Source organism: Diabrotica virgifera, chromosome 2 (genome assembly GCF_917563875.1).
Source record: "Diabrotica virgifera virgifera chromosome 2, PGI_DIABVI_V3a".
Classification (NCBI taxonomy): domain Eukaryota; kingdom Metazoa; phylum Arthropoda; class Insecta; order Coleoptera; family Chrysomelidae; genus Diabrotica; species Diabrotica virgifera.
In genome coordinates, this window is record NC_065444.1 from 3,283,736 (window position 1) to 3,306,941 (window position 23,206).

Below are 23,206 nucleotides of genomic sequence, written 5' to 3' on the forward strand. Positions count from 1 at the left end.
TATAACCAGGTCTCAGTAAATTGGTATTTAAGCTATGGGAACGATTGCGCAGGCAGCAGATTTGATCCTTACAGCACCATAATTATTAGGTACTTAAAGATTTAAAGCTATTCAGGCTACTTGTAGACTAGACAAGAACAAAAATATACAGGGTGTAACGAAAATACAGGTCATAAATGAAATCACATATTCTGAGACCAAAAATAGTTCGAATAAACCTAATTTACCTTAGTACAAATATGCACATAAAAAAAGTTACAGCTCTTTGAAGTTACAAAATGAAAATCGATTTTTTCGAATATATCGAAAACTATTAGAGATTTTTTATTGAAAATGGACATGCGGCATTCTTATGGCAGGAACATCTTAAAAAAGAATTATAGTGAAATTTGTGCACCCCATAAAAATTTTATGGGGGTTTTGTTCCCTCAAACCCCCCCAAACTTTTGTGTACGTTCCAATTAAATTATTATTGTGGTACCATTAGTTAAAGTCAATATTTATAAAACTTTTTTGCCTCTTAGTATTTTTTCGATAAGGCAGTTTTTATCGAGTTGCGGCTTCTTTTTTAATATGTTTACATAAAAATTTTATGGGGGTTTTGTTTCTTTAAACCCCCCAAATGTTTGTGTATGTTCCAATTTAACTTTAACTGCGGTACCATTAGTTAAACACAGTGTTTTTAAAACTTTTTTGCCTCTTTGTATTTTTTCGAGAAGGCACTTTTAATCGAGATATTACTTCTTTTTTAATATGGTTCAAAATATACCTAAAAATGTAAATCATAAATAAATTTTCATATTATTACCAAGTCTCCATAATCGTACTTAGCCATATACAAATATGTGGTGGATTTGACAAATACTCAAAATATCTCGATAAAAACTGACTTTTCGAAAAAGTACTGAGAGGCAAAAACGTTTTTAAAAGATTGTGTTTAACTAATGGTACTACAATAATAATTAAATTGGAACGTACACAAAAGTTTGGGGGGTTTAAAGGAACAAAACCCCCATAAAATTTTTATGGGTTGTCCAAATTTTACTATAATTTTTTCTTAAGATACTACTACTATAAGAATGCCACATGTCTATTTTCAATAAAAGATCTCCAATAGTTTTCGATATATTGGAAAAAATCGATTTTCATTTTGTAACTTCAAAAATTTGTAACTTTTTTTATGTGCACATTTGTACTAAGGTAAGTTAGGTGCAACCGAACTATTTTTGGTCCCAGAATATGTGAATTAATTTATGACCTGTATTTTTGTTACACCCTGTATAATGATGAGCGCGCTAATAACAGGCAAAATAACGCAAAAGATGGAAAACATAATACATTTTAGAATAAAAAGAGATGAAACTGCTAGAGGTGGAAATTATCGGTATAAACATATAAATTAACATTAAATTACATAGATGTTTATGACATAAGATTTTCCAACCATTTCTCAGCTTTAGATGTCTGTGACAGGAGTATTTTTTATAAAATTCTCCTGTCACTGTGACAGGTGTCATGCTCCTCCGATACGTCTAATGGTGGGAAACTATGTAATGTACATACATTTATACATAATTTATACGGTTATATCGATAATTTCCACCTCTACTAGTCTCATCTCTTTTTACTTCATAATGTAGGTATTATGTTTTCCATCTTTTGCGTAATACATGAGAGGAGAAGTTATCCACTGATAACACTCCCAATACTAACACTAACAAATTTAATTGATGTTTGATTATCATTTGAAAGTAAAATGGAAATGAAAATTAAAATTAAAGAATAAAATCTGTTGGCCAATGTCTTTTCAATCTTCGTCTGACTTCTGGTTGGAGATGTAGTTGTCTTGCTTCCTCGTTGGGGTGGGCTGGCAGATGTTCTAAATAATTTCTTGTTAGTCTGCTGATTTCGTCTTCAACGAACGGTATACCAGAGTCGTCATGCAGTGTTTTGTTACTAACATACCACGGGGCGTTGAAAATCATTCTGAGTATTTTGGATTGGATTCTTATGCACTTATACAAGAGAAGTTTGTTATCTGTAGATAACTGCGATTTTCGGCCTATTAGCCAATTCATTTGACATATTTTCATGTTGGTTTGGATTTTTTTTGCCAATAGTCCAGGGCCCATCTGTTTTGAGATGGACGTTGAGAGGTGACTCAAATTTTTTTGCAGAAATTGCTTGAAAATAAATCAAATAATAATATTTGAGTTATCCTCCCTCTCAAAAAGGTCCGGAACATTGTTTAAATAATTAAAATGTCAAAAAATGAAGGAAAAAATCGATTTTTTTCTTCGTTTTTTGATTATAACTTTAAAAGTATTCATTTCCCAGAAAAGATGTACTGACATAAAAGTTGCATATTTAAATTTGCTACAATATAGAATTAGTTAAAAGTTGAAAAAATAGTCACCCTTGTTGCAAAATAGCAATATTTGCGAAAAAAACCATACAAAAACAAGTATTCGCATTTTACGTTTTTCAACCATTTATGCTACAGTTATGACCTTCATATTTTACCCATAAAAACTTTATGATCCAGTAAAACAATACTGTAAATTTCATTAAGATCGGTTCAATAGATTTTGCAAAATACATTTTGCAATCCAGGTTTCGCAAAAACAATTCATCTTTTCAAAATGTTACAGGACTGAAAATAAAGCAGATAGCAAGTTGAAATTTTTTTTGCGTATAGAAGTGTAATGTACCTTTAATTTGCAATTTGCAAAATTAAAATCGATTAACTACCACGGCGTCAGGAATTTTTTTAAATAAACATTAATTATTGGTGCTACGCGCAGGACAGCGGTGTTCGATTCACATGAAGTTGATTTCCACCAAAATTTCTTCCAATCTTCATCTAATATAGTATTTTCTTACTCTATATTTTGTTGTATTTTAATATTTTAATTCCACAAAAATCAAAATAATTTTATTATTGTTTGTGAAATATTGTTTAAAAAATTGTATATGTTTAAAAATAATAAACATTTATTCTCAAGTTAAAATATATGAACAAAGAAAGTTTTTGCTAAAAAAAGTTTTATTTCAAAGGATAGAGTATGTGTTTTTATTTTACAATAAACAAATTTATTTATTTATATCGAAATGTAATAAAAATTAAAATGTATCAATAATTATCAAAGGTCATTGGAATGCCCAATCAGAGCAAACTATCCGGTGTCCTGCGCACAACACCAATAATTAATGTTAATTTAAAAAAATTCCTGACGCCGTGGTGGTTAATCGATTTTAGTTTTTCAAATTGAAAGTGAAAGGTACAGTACACTTCTATAAGCAAAAAAGAATTTCAACTTGCTATCTGCTTTATTTTCAGTCCTGTACCAGTTTGAAAAAATGAAAATTTTTGCGAAAGCTGGATTGCACAATTTATTTTGCAAAATCTATTGAACCGATCTTAATGAAATTTACAGTATTGTTTAAATGTATCATATAGTTTTTCTGGGTGAAATTTGAAGGTCCTAAGTTTAGCATAAATGGTTGAAAAACGTAAAATGCGAATACTTGTTTTTGTATAGTTTTTTCCCAATTATTGCTATTTTGCAACAAGGGTGACTATTTTTTAAATTTTTAACCAACTCTATATTATAGGAAATTTAATTACACAACTTTTATTTCAATACAACTTTTCTCGGAAATGAATACTCTTAAAGTTATAATCAAAAAACGAAGAAAAAAATCGAATTTTTCCTTCATTTTTTGACATTTTGATTATTTAAACAATGTTCCGGACCTTTTTGAGAGGGAGGATAACTCAAATATTATTAATTGAGTTATTTTCAAGCAATTTCTGCAAAAAAATTTGAGTCACCTCTCAACGTCCAAATGTACTAATATTTTTACAGATGCGCCCTGGTCTACAAGATGTGTGCATTCCACGAGCTTTTGGTCATTCCCAGGTATTTGACTTCTGTTCTTCCTGGTAGGAATATGTTGTTCAGTATGATTCTCGGTCAAACGATGTTCCTGTTGGTGAATGTAATTTGATTGGACTTAGTATGGTTAACTTTGATTTTCCATCTACTCATCCAGTCTTGTAGTAGATTCATGTGTATTTGAAGGTTTCCTGACGCTACTTGAGGGTCATCATCGATGGATATTATGGCGGTGTCATCTGCGAACATGGCTACTGTGGTCGTATTTGTTGTTGGGATATCAGCAGTGTATATGACGTACAGAAGGGAACCCAGGAAACTACTTTGAGGGACACCGGATTTTACGGGATCGTAATGAGAGGTTTCTGTAAGGAATCTGACTTTAAAGTGACGTTCTGTGAGGTATGATTTTAAGAGTAGATAGTGAGGAGTGGGAAAGGATGACTTAAGTTTATACAGGAGGCCATCATGCCAAATACCGTCAAAGATTTATTATACAGGGTGTCCCGAAAAGATTGGTCATAAATTATACCACACATTTTGGGGTCAAAAATAGTTCGATTGAACCTAACTTACCTTAGTACAAATCTGCTCATAAAAAAAGTTACAGCCCTTTGAAGTTACAAAATGAAAATCGATTTTTTTCAATATATCGAAAACTGTTAGAGATCTTTTATTGAAAATGGACATGTATCATTCTTATGGCAGGAACATCTTAAAACAAAATTATAGTGAAATTTGTCCACCCCATAAAAATTTAAGGGGATTTTGTTTACTTAAACCCCCCAAACTTTTGTGTACGTTCCAAGTAATTCATTATTGTGGTACCATTAGTTAAACACAACGTTTTTAAAACTTTTTTTACCTCTTAGTATTTTTTCGATAAACCAGTTTTTATTGAGATGCGGCTTCTTTTTCAATATATTTACGTAAAAATTGTATGGGGGTTTTGTTCCTTTAAACCCCCCAAATATTTGTGTACGTTCCCATTAAGCCATTATTGTGGTACCATTAGTTAAACACAGTGTTTTTAAAACTTTTGCCTCTTAGTCTTGTTTTCATAAGTCACCTTTTATCGAGATGTAGCTTCTTTTTCAAAATATACCTAAAAATGTAAATTATTAATAAATTTTCAGATTATTAACAGGTCTCTATAATCGTACTTAACCATATACAAATATGTGGTGGATTCGACAAATATTCAAAATATCTCGATAAACACTGGCTTATCGAAAAAGTACTAAGAGGCAAAAAAGTTTTAAAAATAATGTGTTTAACTAATGGTGCCACAATAATAATTTAATTGGAACGTACACAAAAGTTTGGGGGGGTTTAAGGGAACAAAACCCCCATAAAATTTTTATGGGGTGCACAAATTTTACTTAAATTTTTTCTTAAGATGATGCTGCCATAAAAATGCCACATGTCCATTTTCAATAAAAAATCTCTGAGAGTTTTCGATATATGAAAAAAATCGATTTTCATTTTGTAACTTCAAAGGGCTGTAACTTTTTTTGTGTGCACTATTGTATATAGGTAAGTGAGGTTCAATCAACTTATTTTTGACCCCAGAATCTGTGGTATAATTTATGACCAATCTTTTCGGGACACCCTGTATATCCAGGAAGGCAGCAGTGCAATTTTTTTTTCTTCGAGGCATACATTAATGTTTTTAACAATCCTATGACATTGTTGCAGAGTTGAATGAGCTTCGCGGAAACCAAACTGGTGTGTTGGGATCACTGAATAAATTTCGATGTCTTCTGAGATTCTTTGGAGCAGAAGTTTCTAAGATTTTTGACATTATTGGAAGTAAGCTGATTGGTCTATATGAGGTAGTAATATTTGGTGGTTTATTTGGTTTACTAATCATAATTATTTGTGCGAACTTCCAATTAATCGGGTAGTAGGTTAATCTTATGATACTATTATATATCATTGTTAGTAGGACAATTGCTTTTATGGGTAATTTTTTTAATATTAGCCCGGTGATCATGTCGAAGCCTGGTGCTTTGTAGTTATTGCATCTAGAAATTTGTTCTTTCACATTATTAGGAGTAAAGCATTTGATTGGTAGCATCATTGGGCATGGAGTGTCTAAGAAGTTTTGTTCTTTGAAGAACTTGTTTTTCGTTATTATTGTTATTAAGCTCAGGTGCACTAAAAACGTGTGAGAGATGTTCAGCAAAGATTGATGCCTTTTTTATTCAGTTTTTCCGATAAAAGAACTCTTCGATAAAATCAAATTGGTCAGATAAAATCTTGGTCTATCAACGATAAGGAAGGCAATATACAGACGGATTTGGACCAGGTTACAGATGTTTGGAGGGAGCAATGTAAGTCTTTATACGCCGATGCAGATCAGATTATCAGATGCCCGCAGACATTCCGTATGTACCTCCACCTCACACTCTCCTTGAACAGGGACACCTCATACTTCTACACAACACCATTGGGTAGTGAAATTTGGCTTACAGGCGTCAGGCAAGAAAATTTGAGAAAAACTAAACATTTAACTCGCCTTATTAGCAAACTGTATCAAGATAACCTGGTATATATTCGAATGGAATACGCCAAGAGTGTGTTTTATCTCCCTTATTATTTAACATCTATGCAGAGTTCATAATACTCTAAAATTCCCACCTTGCAGTACTAATAGCTGAAATAATTAATTGTTACAGACTTATTTAATTGAAAAAGAAGAATAATCATGGATACACTTATTAGTAATTAGTAATAGTAATTTTATTTATTCGCAATATGTTTGGATTTGATATATGTTGCTGAAACGTGAACCTTATCTCAAAATGATGAAAGACACATTAGTATTTTTGGGAGAGCAATATGAAAGATTTTTGGGGCCGTAAATGAAAATGGGCTATGACGTAGAAGATACAACTTTAAACTATATATAATAATACACCGATCCGACATTGTGAAATTAGTTAAAGTGCAGAGACTTAGATAGGCTGGACACATTGCTAGGATGTCAGATCACGAATACACGAAGATATTAACATTTTGAAAACCAGAGGGCACAAGAAGTAGAGCACGACTACGAAGAAGATGGATTGATGATGTGGAAGAAGACCTAAAAGTTCTAGGGGTCAGAAGATGGAGGGAAGTTGCCAGAAATCGACAGGAGTGGCGACTTCTTTGTGAGCCGGCCAAGATCCATAACGGATTGTCGAGCCACTTATGATGATGATGATGATGTTTGGATTTTTAAAACACAGTTTGTTGGTGGTTTATGGATATTGATGATACTATTTGTAATTCTATTTACTGTGAAAAACAAATATTTTGTTACTTTAGAGTTTCATTTTACAAATTTTTTAGTCTGGTGATTTACATAACATCAGATTGAGGTCTTTTGACAGAAATCTTGATTTAGGTACTCGAATTACTAGTCTTGTTAGAAATCTAACAATGAATTTCCCGGCAAGGTAACAATTGCAACGGTATAATTACAGATTAAATAAAAGATTTAAACATGTAACAATAATACGTAACGTATAATTTAGGTATAGAAAGTTCACAATATAGTGCCTTCATTATCATATTAGTTTCTGAAAAATTATGATAAAGTAATAAAAATAAAGCAATAAAGCTGACAAAATAATGGTGGTCGACAGATTCTACACTATTCAACTGACTAACATGTTACAGGAATACCAGATAGTAAACAGCTATCTCGTTAAGCAGAAAAACAGGGTTTGGTACAAAGGTCTTATGACCAAGTGCCAGAGACTAACGAGTCTCGCCTGAGTTAAGAAGAAGAAGAAGAAGACAGCTATTTCGGGTCTTGTATAACTAACGATGGTAACTATGAAGCAGAAGTTCGGAGACGTATTGGTATGACAAAAATGAGATGAGTCGCTTAACTAAAGTTTGAAAAGATAGATCTATCTCTCAAAATATCAAGATGAGGCTGGTGAATACCCTTGTATTCTTAATATTTCTATACGGTTCAGAGACAAAACATTGATGCCTTTGAGATGTGGTGCTAGAGAAGAATGCTGCGCATATCTTGGACAGCTCATAGGACAAACGTTTTTATTCTTCAACGCGATATTAAAAAACAGCTATTCACAATATGTCTGCAACGAATTCTGCAATTCTACGGTCACGTGGTTGCAGAGGTGAGGTTGGAGAGATTAATTGGTTCTGGAAACGTTCCGGAAAAAAGATCAAGAGGACGAGTACGAACTAGATGGTCCGACCAAATTAAGAATTCAGCGGGAAACGCATTCTACGAAGCTCTTAGAGCAGCTGAAGATAGAGACCAATGGAAAAAAATTGTTAGGAATATTGGAAGAAATCACGATCCTCAGTAATGGGGAAACGACAAGAGAGAGAGAGAGAACATAATCCACCCTTATAAATTTTCTGTTTTTGAAAATAAGAAGTTATTTTTAAAGTAAATTCTTTTGATATAATTCTTGTGCACTGGACGTTTTACGCGGAAATGTTTGTTTGTGGTTCTAATCAGTGAGCTCTGAGAGATTAACTTAAGCGTAGATATTTATTGAATCTCTCATATCCTATATAGCTTTTTAACCATTCAGAGAAACTGATACCTTACTTTACGATACTACCAAAATCGGTTGTAAATTTATGGTACCTACCCTAATAGGTCTGTCATTGTCATAGTAATAGTAATACCATTGTAATACTTTTGATTGGAACGAGTTTGTTTATGTATTGACAGCGAAAGTGGGGAGACGTCTTTTAAATATAAATCAAGTAATATTTAATTTTCAGGACTATTATACTGCTGAAAAAGCCAATAGAGACCCTTTGCGACCAGTTCAATCCATAGTCAGTTTTGAAAAAGAAAACGTGTAAATAGTAAAGTAGAGGTCACACAATATAAACCTAGACCACACCCTAAGACTGTAGATCTTACTGAGGGTTGTAATATTGTATTATATATAATGCATAAAAAGGAAGAACATGTTTCAGGGTAAGTCTCTGAACTTACACTGAAACACGTTTCAGTGTAAGTTTTCAAGCAGATTGAGATTAGGATTAATTTAAGAAGACCACGATAGATATGGGATGAAGTAATCGGAAAGATATTGGGGAGAAGAGCAGTGACATGGACAGCCGCAAAGATGTTGACACGAAACCGCAAGGAATAGAAGAAATGTGTTAAAAAGTTGATTGTACCTTATATCGTAGAAAAGTTTTTGATAGTGGATCATTATCCTACTGGACTCGCAGAGCTTATGAAGGGGGAAAATGTACGTTTAATGTTTAATTGCATATAAAGAATACATGCAAAGAGTATTCATCAAAATCAAGAAACAAAACCTGCACGGTTTTTACGTTAAAGGGAAAAGTCTATAATGTAGTATTGTGCTGTGTATGTATAAGCATTATACAAAGTGGTATATTCGTACAAGCTATCTAAGAGTCTCATTAATATTCAGCTCAGCAGGGTGATATTGTTCGAGGTGTGAAATTAAATAAACAAGGGATCATTTCCTAAAACAGGTAGATCCCTTGTTTATGGAATTCCACACCTCGAAAAATAGTACTGAGCTGAGCTGAATATTAATGAGTCTCTTCTGTAATCTAATTATAGATAGCTAGTACATACTACTATAGACATAGGCTTTTTTGTTTTTGCAAACGATTCTTTAAGCATCTACCACGTAAAAAATCTGGATAACTGTTTTGTATATGTTTTTGTTCTAATTATAACTGTCATTACCTGATTCGTATGGAACAGCCAGACTTGTGTCTTCGCTTGTTGCTATGAACTCTCCCGAAAATCGGAGCTATGGTACCACCAATAAATAATTTCACACAAAAAAGTCAAAATCCACTTGAAACACTGTCATACTTTTCTCGAGCTTTCCAAATTCTTTTACATATTTAGGAGTAGTAATAAATAGCAGGATCTTTAGAAGCAGAAATCAACAGGAGAATAGAGAAAAAGATACAGCTGTATCATACAATAAACACGAATAGACCTGGATCCCGCGTACCAAAAAAAGTTGATTAACAGCAAGCTGAAAATTTGTTAATAGCTTAACGATGTCTAGTCGGACAAACTTTGATGTATGGAAACACTGGAACAGGGGAAGTTTTAATTGTGGAACAAGTTAAAAATTTGGCATGTCAGACTACCAAAAAGCCCAATGTATTTTGTCGGACAGAACTTCAATTGATTTGTTACCTTTCATTAAACTCTCATGCAAACATCAGACTGCTATTTATCACCATCATAATTCCATGCAGAAAAGAAATATCACGGGATACAAAATGAAAGTTTTCAAAGCAGTTTACAGACCTGTTTTGATTTTTGGCAGCCTATCATGGATACTAACGGAACAGCAAAAGAGAACAAGATACAGGCTATGAAGATGTAGTTTTTAAAAAGAGTGAAGGGTGCTATCAAAATGGTTAGAATAAGGAACACAGGTATCAGGAAAGAACTGAAAATACAATCCACATTGAAAGTGATGTGAGAAGCAAAAGTATTGAAAAACAAACAAGATGAAGACCAATATAGATACGAATTGAAGTACATAATCGGAAAGATATGGGAGAGAAGAGAAGTCATATGAACATGCACAAAGATGTCGACACGAAATCGTAGAGAATGGAAGAAATAAGGTTAAAAGCTAAATTAAACCTCACACCATTATATGGTGGAATTGGTTTTGATCATATGAAGATATATGATTATAATATATGAAGAAAAATAGTGGACCAAACCATGGCCCTACTGGTCTCGCAGAGCTAATAAAGGGGGATATGTACGTTGAATTGCGTATAAAGGACACAGGGAAGCTAAGTAATGAGAATAAATGGGACACAGCATGCAAAGAGGATCCATAAAAATTGAAAAATAAGATCTGAAGGTTCTTTTTTAATTAATTCGGGAGGTGAATGCAGTATTGTGTTGTGTATGCAGCATTATACAAAATGGTATAGTCGTACCAGCAATCTAAGAAAGAGGTTAATATTCGTCTCAGCAGGGCGCTGTTGTTTGATGTCTGAAATTATATAAACAATATATTATTTGATAAAGCAGGTACTTAGATCCCTTGTTTATGAAATTCCACACCTCGAACAATGGTACCTCGCTGAGATGAATATTAATGAGTCTTTTAGATCTTAGTAGTGGTACTACTATAAACATAAGCTTTTTTGTTTTTGCAAACGATTCGTAAATCATCTACACCGTAAAAAATCTAGATGATTGGTTTGTATATGTTTTTGTTCTAATTATAACTGTCATTACCTGATTCGTATAGAACAGCCAGACTTGTGTCTTCGCTTGTTGCTATGTACTCTTCCGAAAATCGCAGCCATGGTATCACCAATAAATAATTTCACACAAAAAAGTCAAAATCCACTTCGAACACTGTCATACTTTTCTCGAGCTTTCCAAATTCGTTCTCGATTAAATTAGATTTCTAATTAATGAAAGAAATCTAAGCAGCGCGCACATGTTAGTACCGTCATTACAAGCATGCTACTTCGCGTTGTTACCCGTGGTACTTGACGCGGTACGGTTAGCGAACGGTACCACTGGTACTAGTCTAGTCTATTGTGCTTTGTGGTTCTTTGCGTGTCGAGTATCACAAGGGAAGTACTTGGCTCGCAGGACCCGGCAATAAAGATTCTTCCGCGGCGGTTCTTGGAGAAGATGCACATGGAGTACGGGAGGGGGTACTTGCAAGGCAGACAAGAAAGTATAATCGAATATTGTACATTGGAAAAATTTAGGAACTTGGTGCACGTAATTAATTATTGTCTTTAGGTTTAGTTCTCTAATTATTGAATTTTCGATAAAGACAATAAAATGTTTATTCAATAAGTGCATAATATGCTATTTTTGACACTACGAGCCATATTGTCAGTTAAGTGCCGTAATTCAATTAATTAACGAAAAATGACAGTTTATACATTATGTTGTTGAGTTCATTAATCTTTATTTCAACCATATGCAAATAACAAAACTCATCACCATTTTTTTGCCTTGGACCCTATGCGGGGTCAGCCTTCCCAATAGGGAACTTGCACTTTCTTTATTACATAATAATGTTCAGTTTTGTTTAAAAATGAGATTTCCAAAATTTCACGCTTCAAAAACTCGTAATAATATAGAGAAATACAAATTTAAAGTCTTCTGCGGTATAAAATAGTTCAAACGACCCGTGGCGTTACATAGTTTTATTATATAGTTATGATTATGGTTATATTTAGGTATATTCTTCTTCTCCTTCTTTAGTTTATTGGCCTCCACCTACTTGGGTATTTGGCCAGCTCATCGTCGCGGAATAAGGGAAACATTTTTATATTCTAATTACATTTATCGTATGCCATTGTAATAATGAGATTAGAGTTGATATAGTTTTTGAAGGAAAGAAAAGAAGGTTTACTATTCTTTCATCAAATTTTGTCTAACTGAATGAGGGCATTGCACAATCAACAGAAAAAATATACATAATAGTCTTACTATTCTATATACCGATAAGATGTAATAGGTATATTTTTTATCAACTACAGATTTTTAACGACATTATTGTCGGCATCGCAAGGTCGCAACGCAAGAATACTGGACTACTGGACAATTAATTTCAGAGCGAAGATGTCGTCTGCTGGGAAAGAATGTAAACATATTTTATTTTTGCAATGTAATAATGATCTCTGAGTACTTGTCAAATGTGTCAAGTATTATTTTAATAGATATTTTGATTCGCTATGTATGTTTGTGGTATTTGGTATTGTTACCCGAACTAATATACTCCCTAAAACGACCCTCAGTTCTAACTGCAAGACGCAAGAGTCTTGGAGGCTTAGTCTTTTTCTTGCTCAAATCTTGCACGCTAAGTCTTGGTCTTGGTCTTGCTCAAATTAGGCGGTCTTGGTCTTGGTCTTGCGAAAACGCAAGAACAAGACCAAGACTGCAATACCACGTCCCTCCCTACGTTTCCTTTGATCTTCCTCTCTTACTCCTTTCAGGAACCCGTAATTCGGCAATTCTTCGTATTGGCAATTCTTCTCTCATCCATCTAAACATTTCCATTTCCGCCACATACATTCATTGTTCCTCTTTCTTTTTAACTGTCCAACATTCAGTTCCGTACATCATAGCCGGTCTTATAGCAGTTTTATAGAATTTTCCTTTCAGCTTCAGTGGAATTGGTCGCTTTCACTATTTCTAACACTATGTACATCATCAGCATACATTAAGCACCAGGGAATATTATACCCTGTAGTTTCGATGTTATGTAATCCATCGCTAATGAAAGTAATAAGGACTAAGTACTGAGCATTCGTGCAATGCTACTTTCACATGAAATTTGTCAGTCTCACCTGTCCTAACACTAGTTGTTACTCCCTCATACATATCTCCTCCCAAAATCTTTAAATATTTACTGCGGACTCCTTTCTTATTGAGTACCCACCACAGAATCTCTCGAGGAACTCTATTATATGCTTTCTCAAGATAAATAAATACCATATGAGCATGCTTCGTTATTTCTGTATTTTTTCATCAATTGCTTATAATGAAAATTGCATCTGTTGTTGCATGAAGCCAAACTGATTATCGGATATTTCGGTTTCTTTACGTATCCGTCTAGCAATTACTCTTAAATTATTTCTTCGTTAGGTATTTTGGTGAACATTGCTGGTACTACTATTTTTATATACTATGGAAGATAATCGTATATATTTGTATACGCCTCTGCTTTAGTTTTTGCTACTGCTACTTTCGCTCCCTTTTTGGCGACTGTATAGTTTTGAAGATCTGTGTCCCACCTATTTTCTTGCCACTTTTTATATATGTAAGTTTGTCTTTTCTCTTTTATTTTTTCTTGTACTTGGTTTGACCACCACCAACCACCAATTCGCTTTATTCTCAAACTTCTTTCTCTAATGATACTGGCCATCTTCCTCCAAATTATATTAGGACTTTCTTTTATGTTCCTATTCATTTTTTCTACTATTCTGGTCCTAAAGAGCCCTATTTGAGAAGCATACATACACAATATTCAATACTTCATTATCAAATTCAAATTCCACTGATATTATTCTAGTGTTACTTTTTACTACATACCACCCTTTTTATCCTTCACTTATAGTTCTTTGGTCCTTTTCGTCTTTCGTCTTTTGTACTTTCCACCTAGTTTCTTGAATGCAAGCAATTTGTACTCTCCTTCGTTTAATCGCATCTACTAACTCCACACACTTACCTGTAAGATTACGAAGATTCCAAGGAGTTTTTCTAATTTTTCTAACCTGTACTCATGTTCCCCCAGAAATAGTCCTGCCCTGGAAATCAAAACGGAAGCTCATTTTAATTCCGGAACATTTTACCTCAGAAGATGCCATCATTTCAGTATGTAAGTATGCAGTATCTTCTTCTTTAAGTACCGTGCCCAAATTTGAGGCGTGGGTAGCTTCCATGACAATTTGCCTGCATCGTTCTCGATCTTTCGCGGCATGTAATAATTGATCTGCTGATAATCCAGTCCATTGACGAAGTCCTCTTTTTTATCCTCTTTTTCCGTCGATCTTTCCATACAGTATCCTGTATCTGCGACCTCTCATTATATGCACCAGATATTCAAGTTTTCTCTTTTTTATCATCTTCATTAAGTCACCTTTGCCTTGACCTACTCTGTTTAAGACTTCTCTGCTTGAAATGAGTTGAACCCAAGATATTCTGAGCGTTCTACGATATGACCACATCTCGAAGGCTTCTAATTTGTTCAGTATGTTAAGGCTATGGGTACATAATTCGCAAATATTTTACGGCTATCCCTACTTTTTCTGTCTTTACACGGCAAATTACGTCTAGTAAAATTCTCACTGGTATGGAAACTGCAGATGTAAACATTAGGTTGACAGTGACATTGTCATTAGAAAGGTAGAGATGGCTATTTCGGTTTCGTTCAGTTTTTGAATGTTCTTGGATAACCTTTACTTGTATAAATGATAGGATTATTTTTTCACTAATTATGTATTCAGTGGTTACCATTATTTATATACTATACAAATAGTCTAAAAAGAAAAAAGTTGTAAAGTTATTTTAATAATGTCCTGTTACCATGGAAAGCTTAGATAAGGTTTGAACATGTGAAGAACTGCGTTATATAAATGTAGTATTACTCAATTAATTTATAAAGAATTTATTTATTTCTTTATTTGCGCAAATTAAAATATGGGGCGTTGTTACAAGAAATGTGTTACTGAAAAACGAAGAAATAGAAAAAATATGAAGACAACATTTAATAATTCACTCAAGAAAATGGGCAGAATGCATAAAACGTAGTAGATGCTATTGCTTTAGCAAATAGTCACTACTTTGTAGCACTTTCTTTTACATAAAAGTAGGTGCTTTTGTTGAGAAGAACTTACTACACAACAGAAGTACCTACTACTGACCAGAAGTATCTACTACAAAGCGTAGCGCCAGCCGTGTCTGCATTACACCAATCGTGATGGAATTAGTTTTCCATGTGCTTGTGATTTGTGAATTCACATTTTTACGTACCAAATTATTAGAATTGTACATGAGTAAAAATAAGTGACTCTTATCCGAAGCGATAAAAGAGTTACGCGAGGATAAAAATGAACAATTGTTATTTTTGTTAATCTTCTTCACAATTATTAAATTTTATTTGATAAAAGAATGACCCCAAAATTAAGAATTTTCTTCTTACTTTGTAAATTTTTCTATGACACTATAAAAATATCTACGCCGAAGACGTCTACCCACCAACTTCACATAAACTGAAGCAAAATACTACTGAACAAGCACATACTTCAAAATCGTAGTACATTGTACATTCTTCTATATATGTAGGCTGGTAAATACTAGCAAATACTACGGAGAAAAGCAAATGCTTTTTAAGTAGTGAAATCTTAAAAAATGTAGTACGTACTTGAAGCATTAGCATTTACTACATTTTATGCCACCATGGGCACTTTACTTTATAGCTAAACTCGTACCTATTTACGGTTATCAGAACAAACTCTTATAAAATAATACTTTTATTTGAATTTTAATGACTTGAAATACTTGGATTTTCCGTGAATAATATATAAACAATAAATAACTTTTTATTAATTGCACGCCTTAAATCAATTATTATTTTTCAAATACACTATCAATACTATTTAATAAACAACTCTTTGATTGATTTTATTATCATCGTAAACGCGTTAAAAAGCAGTAGCAGAATCAACTGCTATATCAAAATAGCGGGTCGGACACATCTCTACCTGTCACTGTCTTGAGTCTTGTCATAACATTATATTCGAATGAGTGCGTTGTATGACAAAAATAGCGAATGTTCGATTTCCACGGACATGGTGTCCATTTTTTTCGAATCCTGAAAAAACGAATAAATATTTTAAAAAATTTAAACACAAAATGAAAGACTAAATTATTATCGAGGGCCGAAAGTCCCTTAGAATATATAAGAAGTTTCTTTCGAATGAGATATTTGAAATTAAAAATCACACTACATTTTCTCTTAGTTTTTCACCCCTGTAACTTATTAAAATAAATATTATAATATCTCAGGGACTTTCGGCCCTCGCTAATAACGTAATCTTTCTTTCTGCGTTTAAATTTTTAAAAAATACTTATTAGTTTTCTCAGGATTCGAAAAAAATGAATCCCCATTTGAATCGCATTGCAGCCGAAAATACGTACCGATCCTCTTAACCTTCATGATCCAGGTTTCACATCTATACAGTAATGCAGGATAAACATAAGTAACATTTTATCAACTTGATTCTTAGTTGTAAATTCAGCTGAGAATTGTTCAGAATAGATCTAAGTTTCATAAATGCTCCTCTTGCAATTTCTGTGAGTTTTGATTTCTTCATCCGGATTTAGTGTCTCGTTTATTCAACATCCTAGGTATTTAAAATGGTTAACTTTGGTTATCGATTCATTACTGACAATTAGTTGTATAGGGCCGATGTCTTGTTTACTACCCAAAATACATCAATAGTACATTGTTTACCCGGTAGGAAAAGCTTAACATTCCTGGACGACTGTGAAGATTGCTAAGTCGAGGCGCAAGCCGAGACTTAGCAACACAGAGTCCAGGAATGTGGCTTTTCCTACGAGGTAAACATACTATTTTTCCGCAAATCGTTTAAAATTCGACAGATATTGATTGATTTAAAAAAAACGCGATAATTTTATTCCCAAATAAATGGTGCTTTGAAATTCCTAATAAAATTACTTGGGTTACTATGGAAACGTATTGAGGTTGAATTGTCAAACTTGACGCTTATAAATTTAATTGCTGGTGTTTTCGAAAGTAAAATGATAAGTGATGATGAAATTTCCATTCCTGGGACTCCTCCAGAGCTGGTTGAGGCAGTGAATACTGCTTCATTAGAATTATTGCCAAAGAAATCAAGAGAAAAGTACGAAAATGCATACAGACGTTTTATGGATTATCGCATGAGTAAAAATACGAGTTCTTTCTCAGAAAATGTTGTAATGGCATACTTCCTAGACCTTTGTTTAAAGATGAAATCTTCAACATTATGGGCCAATTATTCAATGCTGAAGTCAACCCTTGCACTTAAACACAATGTAGATATATCTACATACTCAAAACTTCGTTCTTTATTGAAACGGCAAGCTCAAGGTTATAGGGCAAAGAAATCTAAGATTTTAACGAAGGAAGAAATTGAAAAATTTATCCAGGCAGCTCCAGATAAAGAAAATTTAATGATTAAGGTAATTTACAAGGTTTTAATAGCAATGTGTTTTCTATCATTTATGTAGAACACTAACAACTGTACGGAAATATCATTTCCTTACAGTAAGGAAATGACATTTCCTTACAGTAAGGAAGTCCTTACTTTTTCTTCAAGAAATTTTGACAGGAATGTCAAAATTTCCTGGCGATTTGCGGAAAAGTTACTTGTGGTTAGTATGAAAATAACAAAACTCAATAACAACATTCAAGAGCAGAACGCAACAATTAAATGACGTGTGCATAAGGTAGTAAGATAAAAATTTTAAAGTTGAATTATGTTTTACATCAATAAAATAATCCCTTGTTTATCCTGTTTAAATTATAATATCGCATGCCTTCTAGCCATACATTTTATTATTCTTTAGAAAAACTGCTACAAATATATCAGCAAACATAGTAAATGAGAAAATAATTGAATGACCTGCGGTCCAATTGATATTAGTTAGAATTTTAAATTGATAAAAAGTAGCCAATCAAACATAACAAATAATTTCAGCGAAATTTAATTTTCCCTATTGTTACCCAATCTATCTTGAACTAAACATGTTCTCGTCAGTGAAAAGTGCTAATAATTTGAAAAACGATTCTTTTTCGATACGACTACTCTATCTGGGAGCTGGATATTTTGGAATATTTCCATTCATTTCCAAGAAATTTGTCGTATACATTCAGTTGGTAGTATTGGCATTTATCAATGCTCTCATAATTATACTCACAGTGAGCAGGATTGTACCACATATGAGAATTGTATACCAGGAGGACTCAATATATTACACGGCTATAGCAAGCCTCATGATGCAGCTAGTCTTGCACTATATTTGCATTCTTGGAATCATCAAAGATTATTCGGCTTGGAGGAAATTCTTTAAAGTAACCAACAAATTAGACCAAAACTTCAATGTTGGTAGCTATTCGGCATCAAGAACTGCAAAGGTCATAATATTCTTTATAATTTGTAATATAGTTCATATAACAAGCTTACATTATAATAATAACCTCACCGATATATTCGATACTATCATTTTCGCATTTATCATAGTCATCTTTGTTGACTTATCTGGTGCAAGTTTGATCATGTATGAAATTTCCGTCTTTTTTTCGTCGAAATACTGCGCACTAAAGAATTTAGTTGAGATGACTTTTAGTGACAAATGTAAAGAAGCAGAATATAAGAAACATATTGTGAAAATCGAGTCACTTCTGGGAGATTTGAACGCTACTGTTAATCATCTAAATAACATTATGGGAAAACTTCTGTTATACATAATAGTTTCAAGTTTTATGGTGATACTTTCTTATTTTAATTTCGTGATCTCATCAGATGATTATGGGAGTGATATTTCGAGAGAGCTTGTTTATCTAATAGATGAGTCCCTAAATGTGGTAAGTAAACTACTCACACTCATCATTATTGGCTCTACTACCCCTGGTGGATTTAGGTCTGTTCTACATAGAATTAGATTCCATTCCTTCCTATGCTTCGCCTTGGTTTTCCAGTAAAATACCGAACTTGAGTTGTTTACAATTGACTCTCATTTTTGGAGTTCATTGGAGGTCAATGGAGTTATGTATTATTCACATGTGAAGCTAGGTTTTGTCTCTACCATGTTTTAAGACGAGTGAGAGTTTGGAGAGGACCTGATCAACAAGAGAGACTTAGAAATGTACAGGTTGTTCATCCATAGAGTGGTCTACACGTTATAACGTGCGGTAGAATAATTTCTCATCATCAAATTGTTCTCGTTTTTGAGGAAGGCACTTTGAACCAATATTAGTACACATATATTGATGGTATCTTAGAACCTGTTATCCTTCCATTTGCCACTGCTGCAGGTCCTGATTTGCGTAATATGCATAATAATAACAATAAGGCCATATATCGCAAAAAAATATGAGATTGGTTTTATAAAGAGGATAATTGCACTTGGCCAGCACAATCGCCATATATTAATCCCACCGAGCATATATGGGATATGCTTCAGAGACGGAGTGCTCCTCTGCACAATGGTCATATTAGACAAGGTCTTTCAGATCTTCTTAGATAGGACTGGATCTGATTTCCTCAAAACAAAATTGATAATTTAATTTTAAGCATGCGCCAAGGCAGTGTAAAACTGTAATTAGAGCTGATGAAGAAAACACTTATTATTAAGTGCACTTACCATTTTATTAGACACAAAGAGCGATCATACAGTCGCTTTAACTTTTTTATTGAGATTAAACTTGTCATGTGTTTCCTCTAATTGTCTTATTTTCTTCACAGTTTTCTATTAGCCATTTTCTTTAGAGTTTAGTGAAGTTTATCTTAACTAGAGTTTCGTCTGTCATCTATACTTTGTTCTTTGGAGTTGTAGATATTGCTCAAATATAGTCGCATTGCCTTTATGTAGTACTTCAAATAGAGTTCAAGCCATGAAAATATTTTTTTTCACCTACCTCTACCGAAAGTATACTTTTCCGGATCTGATTGCAGGGAGCAAAGTATTTTTACTTCCTAGGGAGGAAAAGTAAAAGTGGTGTCATGTTATTTCATTTATGAAATATAACTTATTGACGCCCTGTACAATATCTATTTTCTATTACGTAAGTATTTATACATTTTAACGTTTATTTATAAAACACCCTGTATTTTGCAGAATGGTAAAAACAGTAAATTGTTATTTTGATTTAACAATGTTTACATTAATAATTTGACTTATATTTGACAGTTGACAGTTATATTGTACCTACTTGTTAGTTTTAGTTCTAATAAATGTTGTTGGTTAGTTACATAAATAATTTAAGTAAAAATGAAAAAATGACTTGTTATTTGAGGAAGGTGGAAAAACCATAATGTATAATATGGGAGTAAAGTGCCTTTTTCTCCCTTGAATGAATACTGCCCTCCGCTACGCGTCGGGCAGTAAACTTCATTCTCGGGAGGAAAAGTAGCACTTTCCTCCCTTGTTATACAAATAGCTATTTCCACCTACCTCTACCGAAAGTATACTTTTCCGGACCTGATTTTAGGGAGCAAAGTTGTACTTTCCCCCCTAGGGAGGAAAAGGAAAAGAGAGAAAAGTGTTCCTAGGGAGGAAAAGAAAAAGTGACGTCATGGTATTTCGTTCATGAAATATAACTTATTGACGCCCTGTACAATATCTATTTTCTATTAGGTACGTAAGTATCTATACATTCTAACGTTTATTTATAAAACACCCTGTATTTTGCAGAATGGTAAAAAACAGTAAATTGTTATTTTGATTTAACAATGTTTACATTAATAATTTGACTTATATTTGACAGTTGACAGTTCTATTGTACCTACTTGTTAGTTTTAGTTCTAATAAATTTTGTTGGTTAGTTACATAAATACATTAAGTAAAAATGAAAAAATGACTTATTATTTGAGGAAGGTGGAAAAACCATATGTATAACATGGAAGTAAAGTGCCTTTCCCTCCCTTGAATGATTACTGCCCTCCGCTACGCGTCGGGCAGTAAATTTCATTCTCGGGAGGAAAAGTTGCACTTTCCTCCCTTTTTATACAAATAGCTATTTCCACCTACCTCTACTGAAAGTATACTTTCCCTGACTTGATTGTAGGGAGCAAAGTTGTACTTTTCGTCCCTAGGGAGGAAAAGTAAAGTGACGTCATGGTATGTTATTGATGAAATAATTTATTAACGCCCTATACAATAATCTATTATCTATTACGTACTACTACTATCATTGTTTGATTTGCGTGTATAGATATAATGCTATGTGGAAATGCGATCAATGATTGTCCCCGTTTAGGATTTTGTCCTCTTCAGGGTTTGTAGTGAATGTATAGTGTTGGCAGCAAAAGCAAACAGTCCGAAAAACACACTAGGGCAAGCGCCGTGTCCTGGTGTTTTTGGATCCTGGGTTATGCCGGACGGTGGTGTCCAGAAGGCTAAGAAGTCAACAGAGAAGAGAGTTTGATGGATTGTTGTTGGTTCCAAGACATTTACGTGTACTGTCCGTGCTTTGCTCTCGACCAGTCTCCCTAGAAACCATTGTACAACGACAGGCGAACCTGCGTCCCTCGTCGGCGTTCTATCTATTACGTAAGTGTCTATACATTTTAACGTTTATTTATATAACATCCCGTATTTTGCAGAATGGTAAAAAACAGTAAATTGTAATTTTGATTTACCAATGTTTACATTAGCAATTTGACTTATATTTGACAGCTGACAGTTATAATGCACCTACCTGTTAGTCTTAGTTCTCTAATAAATTTTGTTAGTTAGTTACATAAATAAATTATTTAAAAATGAAAGTTATTTGAGGAAGGTGAAAAAATCATATGCATGACATGGGAGTAAAGTACCTTTTCCTACCTTGAATAATTGATGAACTCGGGAGAAAAAGTAGCACTTTCCTCCCTTGTTATACAAATAGCTATTCTTACTTAATTCTAACTGGACAGATAGTTGATACAAATCTTTCATTTCGTAATACATAGCAATCAATATAAAATAGAAATTAGAAATGAATAAATAATGTGTTGACTGTTAGTAAATTAAATGCAATGAATTGATGCACTACACTTACATCAAAATACTAATATATGACTAACATTAAGCCAAAACATGAATTCTAAGGTGAAAATCGAATGTACAAAAAACGACTCTTATATACTAAAGCGTATATATTTTGCCGCTGCATATTTTGGAGTTTTTCCTTTATTATCTAAAAACATCGCAAAATACATTCAACTGGGTATATTATCCATTTTTAATCTAGCTTTTACGATATCTTTTCCTTTAAAGATACTACCACACATTCAAATGACTATTAGTAACCCCTTCGTGCTTTTTATGCTTGCTGTCAACCTCGTTTTAAATTTGTTTGTTCAATATACCTGTATTTACGGAATCTTCAAGGATACTCCTTGTTGGACAAATTTTTTGAGCACAACTGAAAGTTTAGATAACAGACTAAATGCAGGAATTTACTCAATGAGGAAAAAGTGGACATGGGATATATTATTCGCTACAACTTTGATAGCATACACAATTACAATATTTATAAGATATCGGTTATATGACATATTTGATGTGTTATCCATTATTTTTGCAGTAGAGAATTTTGCAGGATGGTTTATTATCACCCTGTTTATCAGAGAGACCAGCTCTTATTTTGTTTCAAAGTTTTGCGAACTTGAAAGATTTATACAACGATCTTTCTTCAACAACACTAACCGCAGCGTTTTTCGAAAGAATATAGAATCAGTGAGCAACATTCTCAACGATTTACATTTTGCTAGCTATTACTTTAACGTAGGGATAGGAAAATTTATATTATTGTTAATGATGTCGTCATTTTCGACTATAGTTTCGGCTATGAATTTATTATTGTGTGGGATTTACTCCGAAAAGATTGATTTTGGCATCATGTTCATTCGTTCATTGGATTATTTGCTACCTACGGTAAGTGTTCTTTTCTTCTTCTTAAAGTGCTCTCTTATAGGGAAAAGTAGAAGGAAAGCGAGGACCACAAAGGCGAAGGATTTCCTGGCTGAAAAATCTACGTACGTGG

At 33.3% G+C, this 23,206-nt stretch overlaps 1 protein-coding gene across 2 annotated transcripts in view; it reads right to left on the bottom strand.

The window, feature by feature from the left end:
• Positions 1-23,206, bottom strand: part of LOC114328087 (espin) — a 374,616-nt gene that overhangs the window by 95,382 nt on the left and 256,028 nt on the right. The window contains exon 1 of one of the 2 annotated variants that reach the window (XM_050642376.1): positions 11,158-11,446. The exons of the other annotated variant lie outside the window; for it this stretch is intronic. Within the exon in view, the coding sequence (XP_050498333.1) occupies positions 11,158-11,228 (71 nt within the window). The 5' untranslated portion in view covers positions 11,229-11,446. Of the gene's footprint in view, positions 1-11,157; positions 11,447-23,206 lie in introns of those variants that run through there. 2 annotated transcript variants of the gene reach the window in all.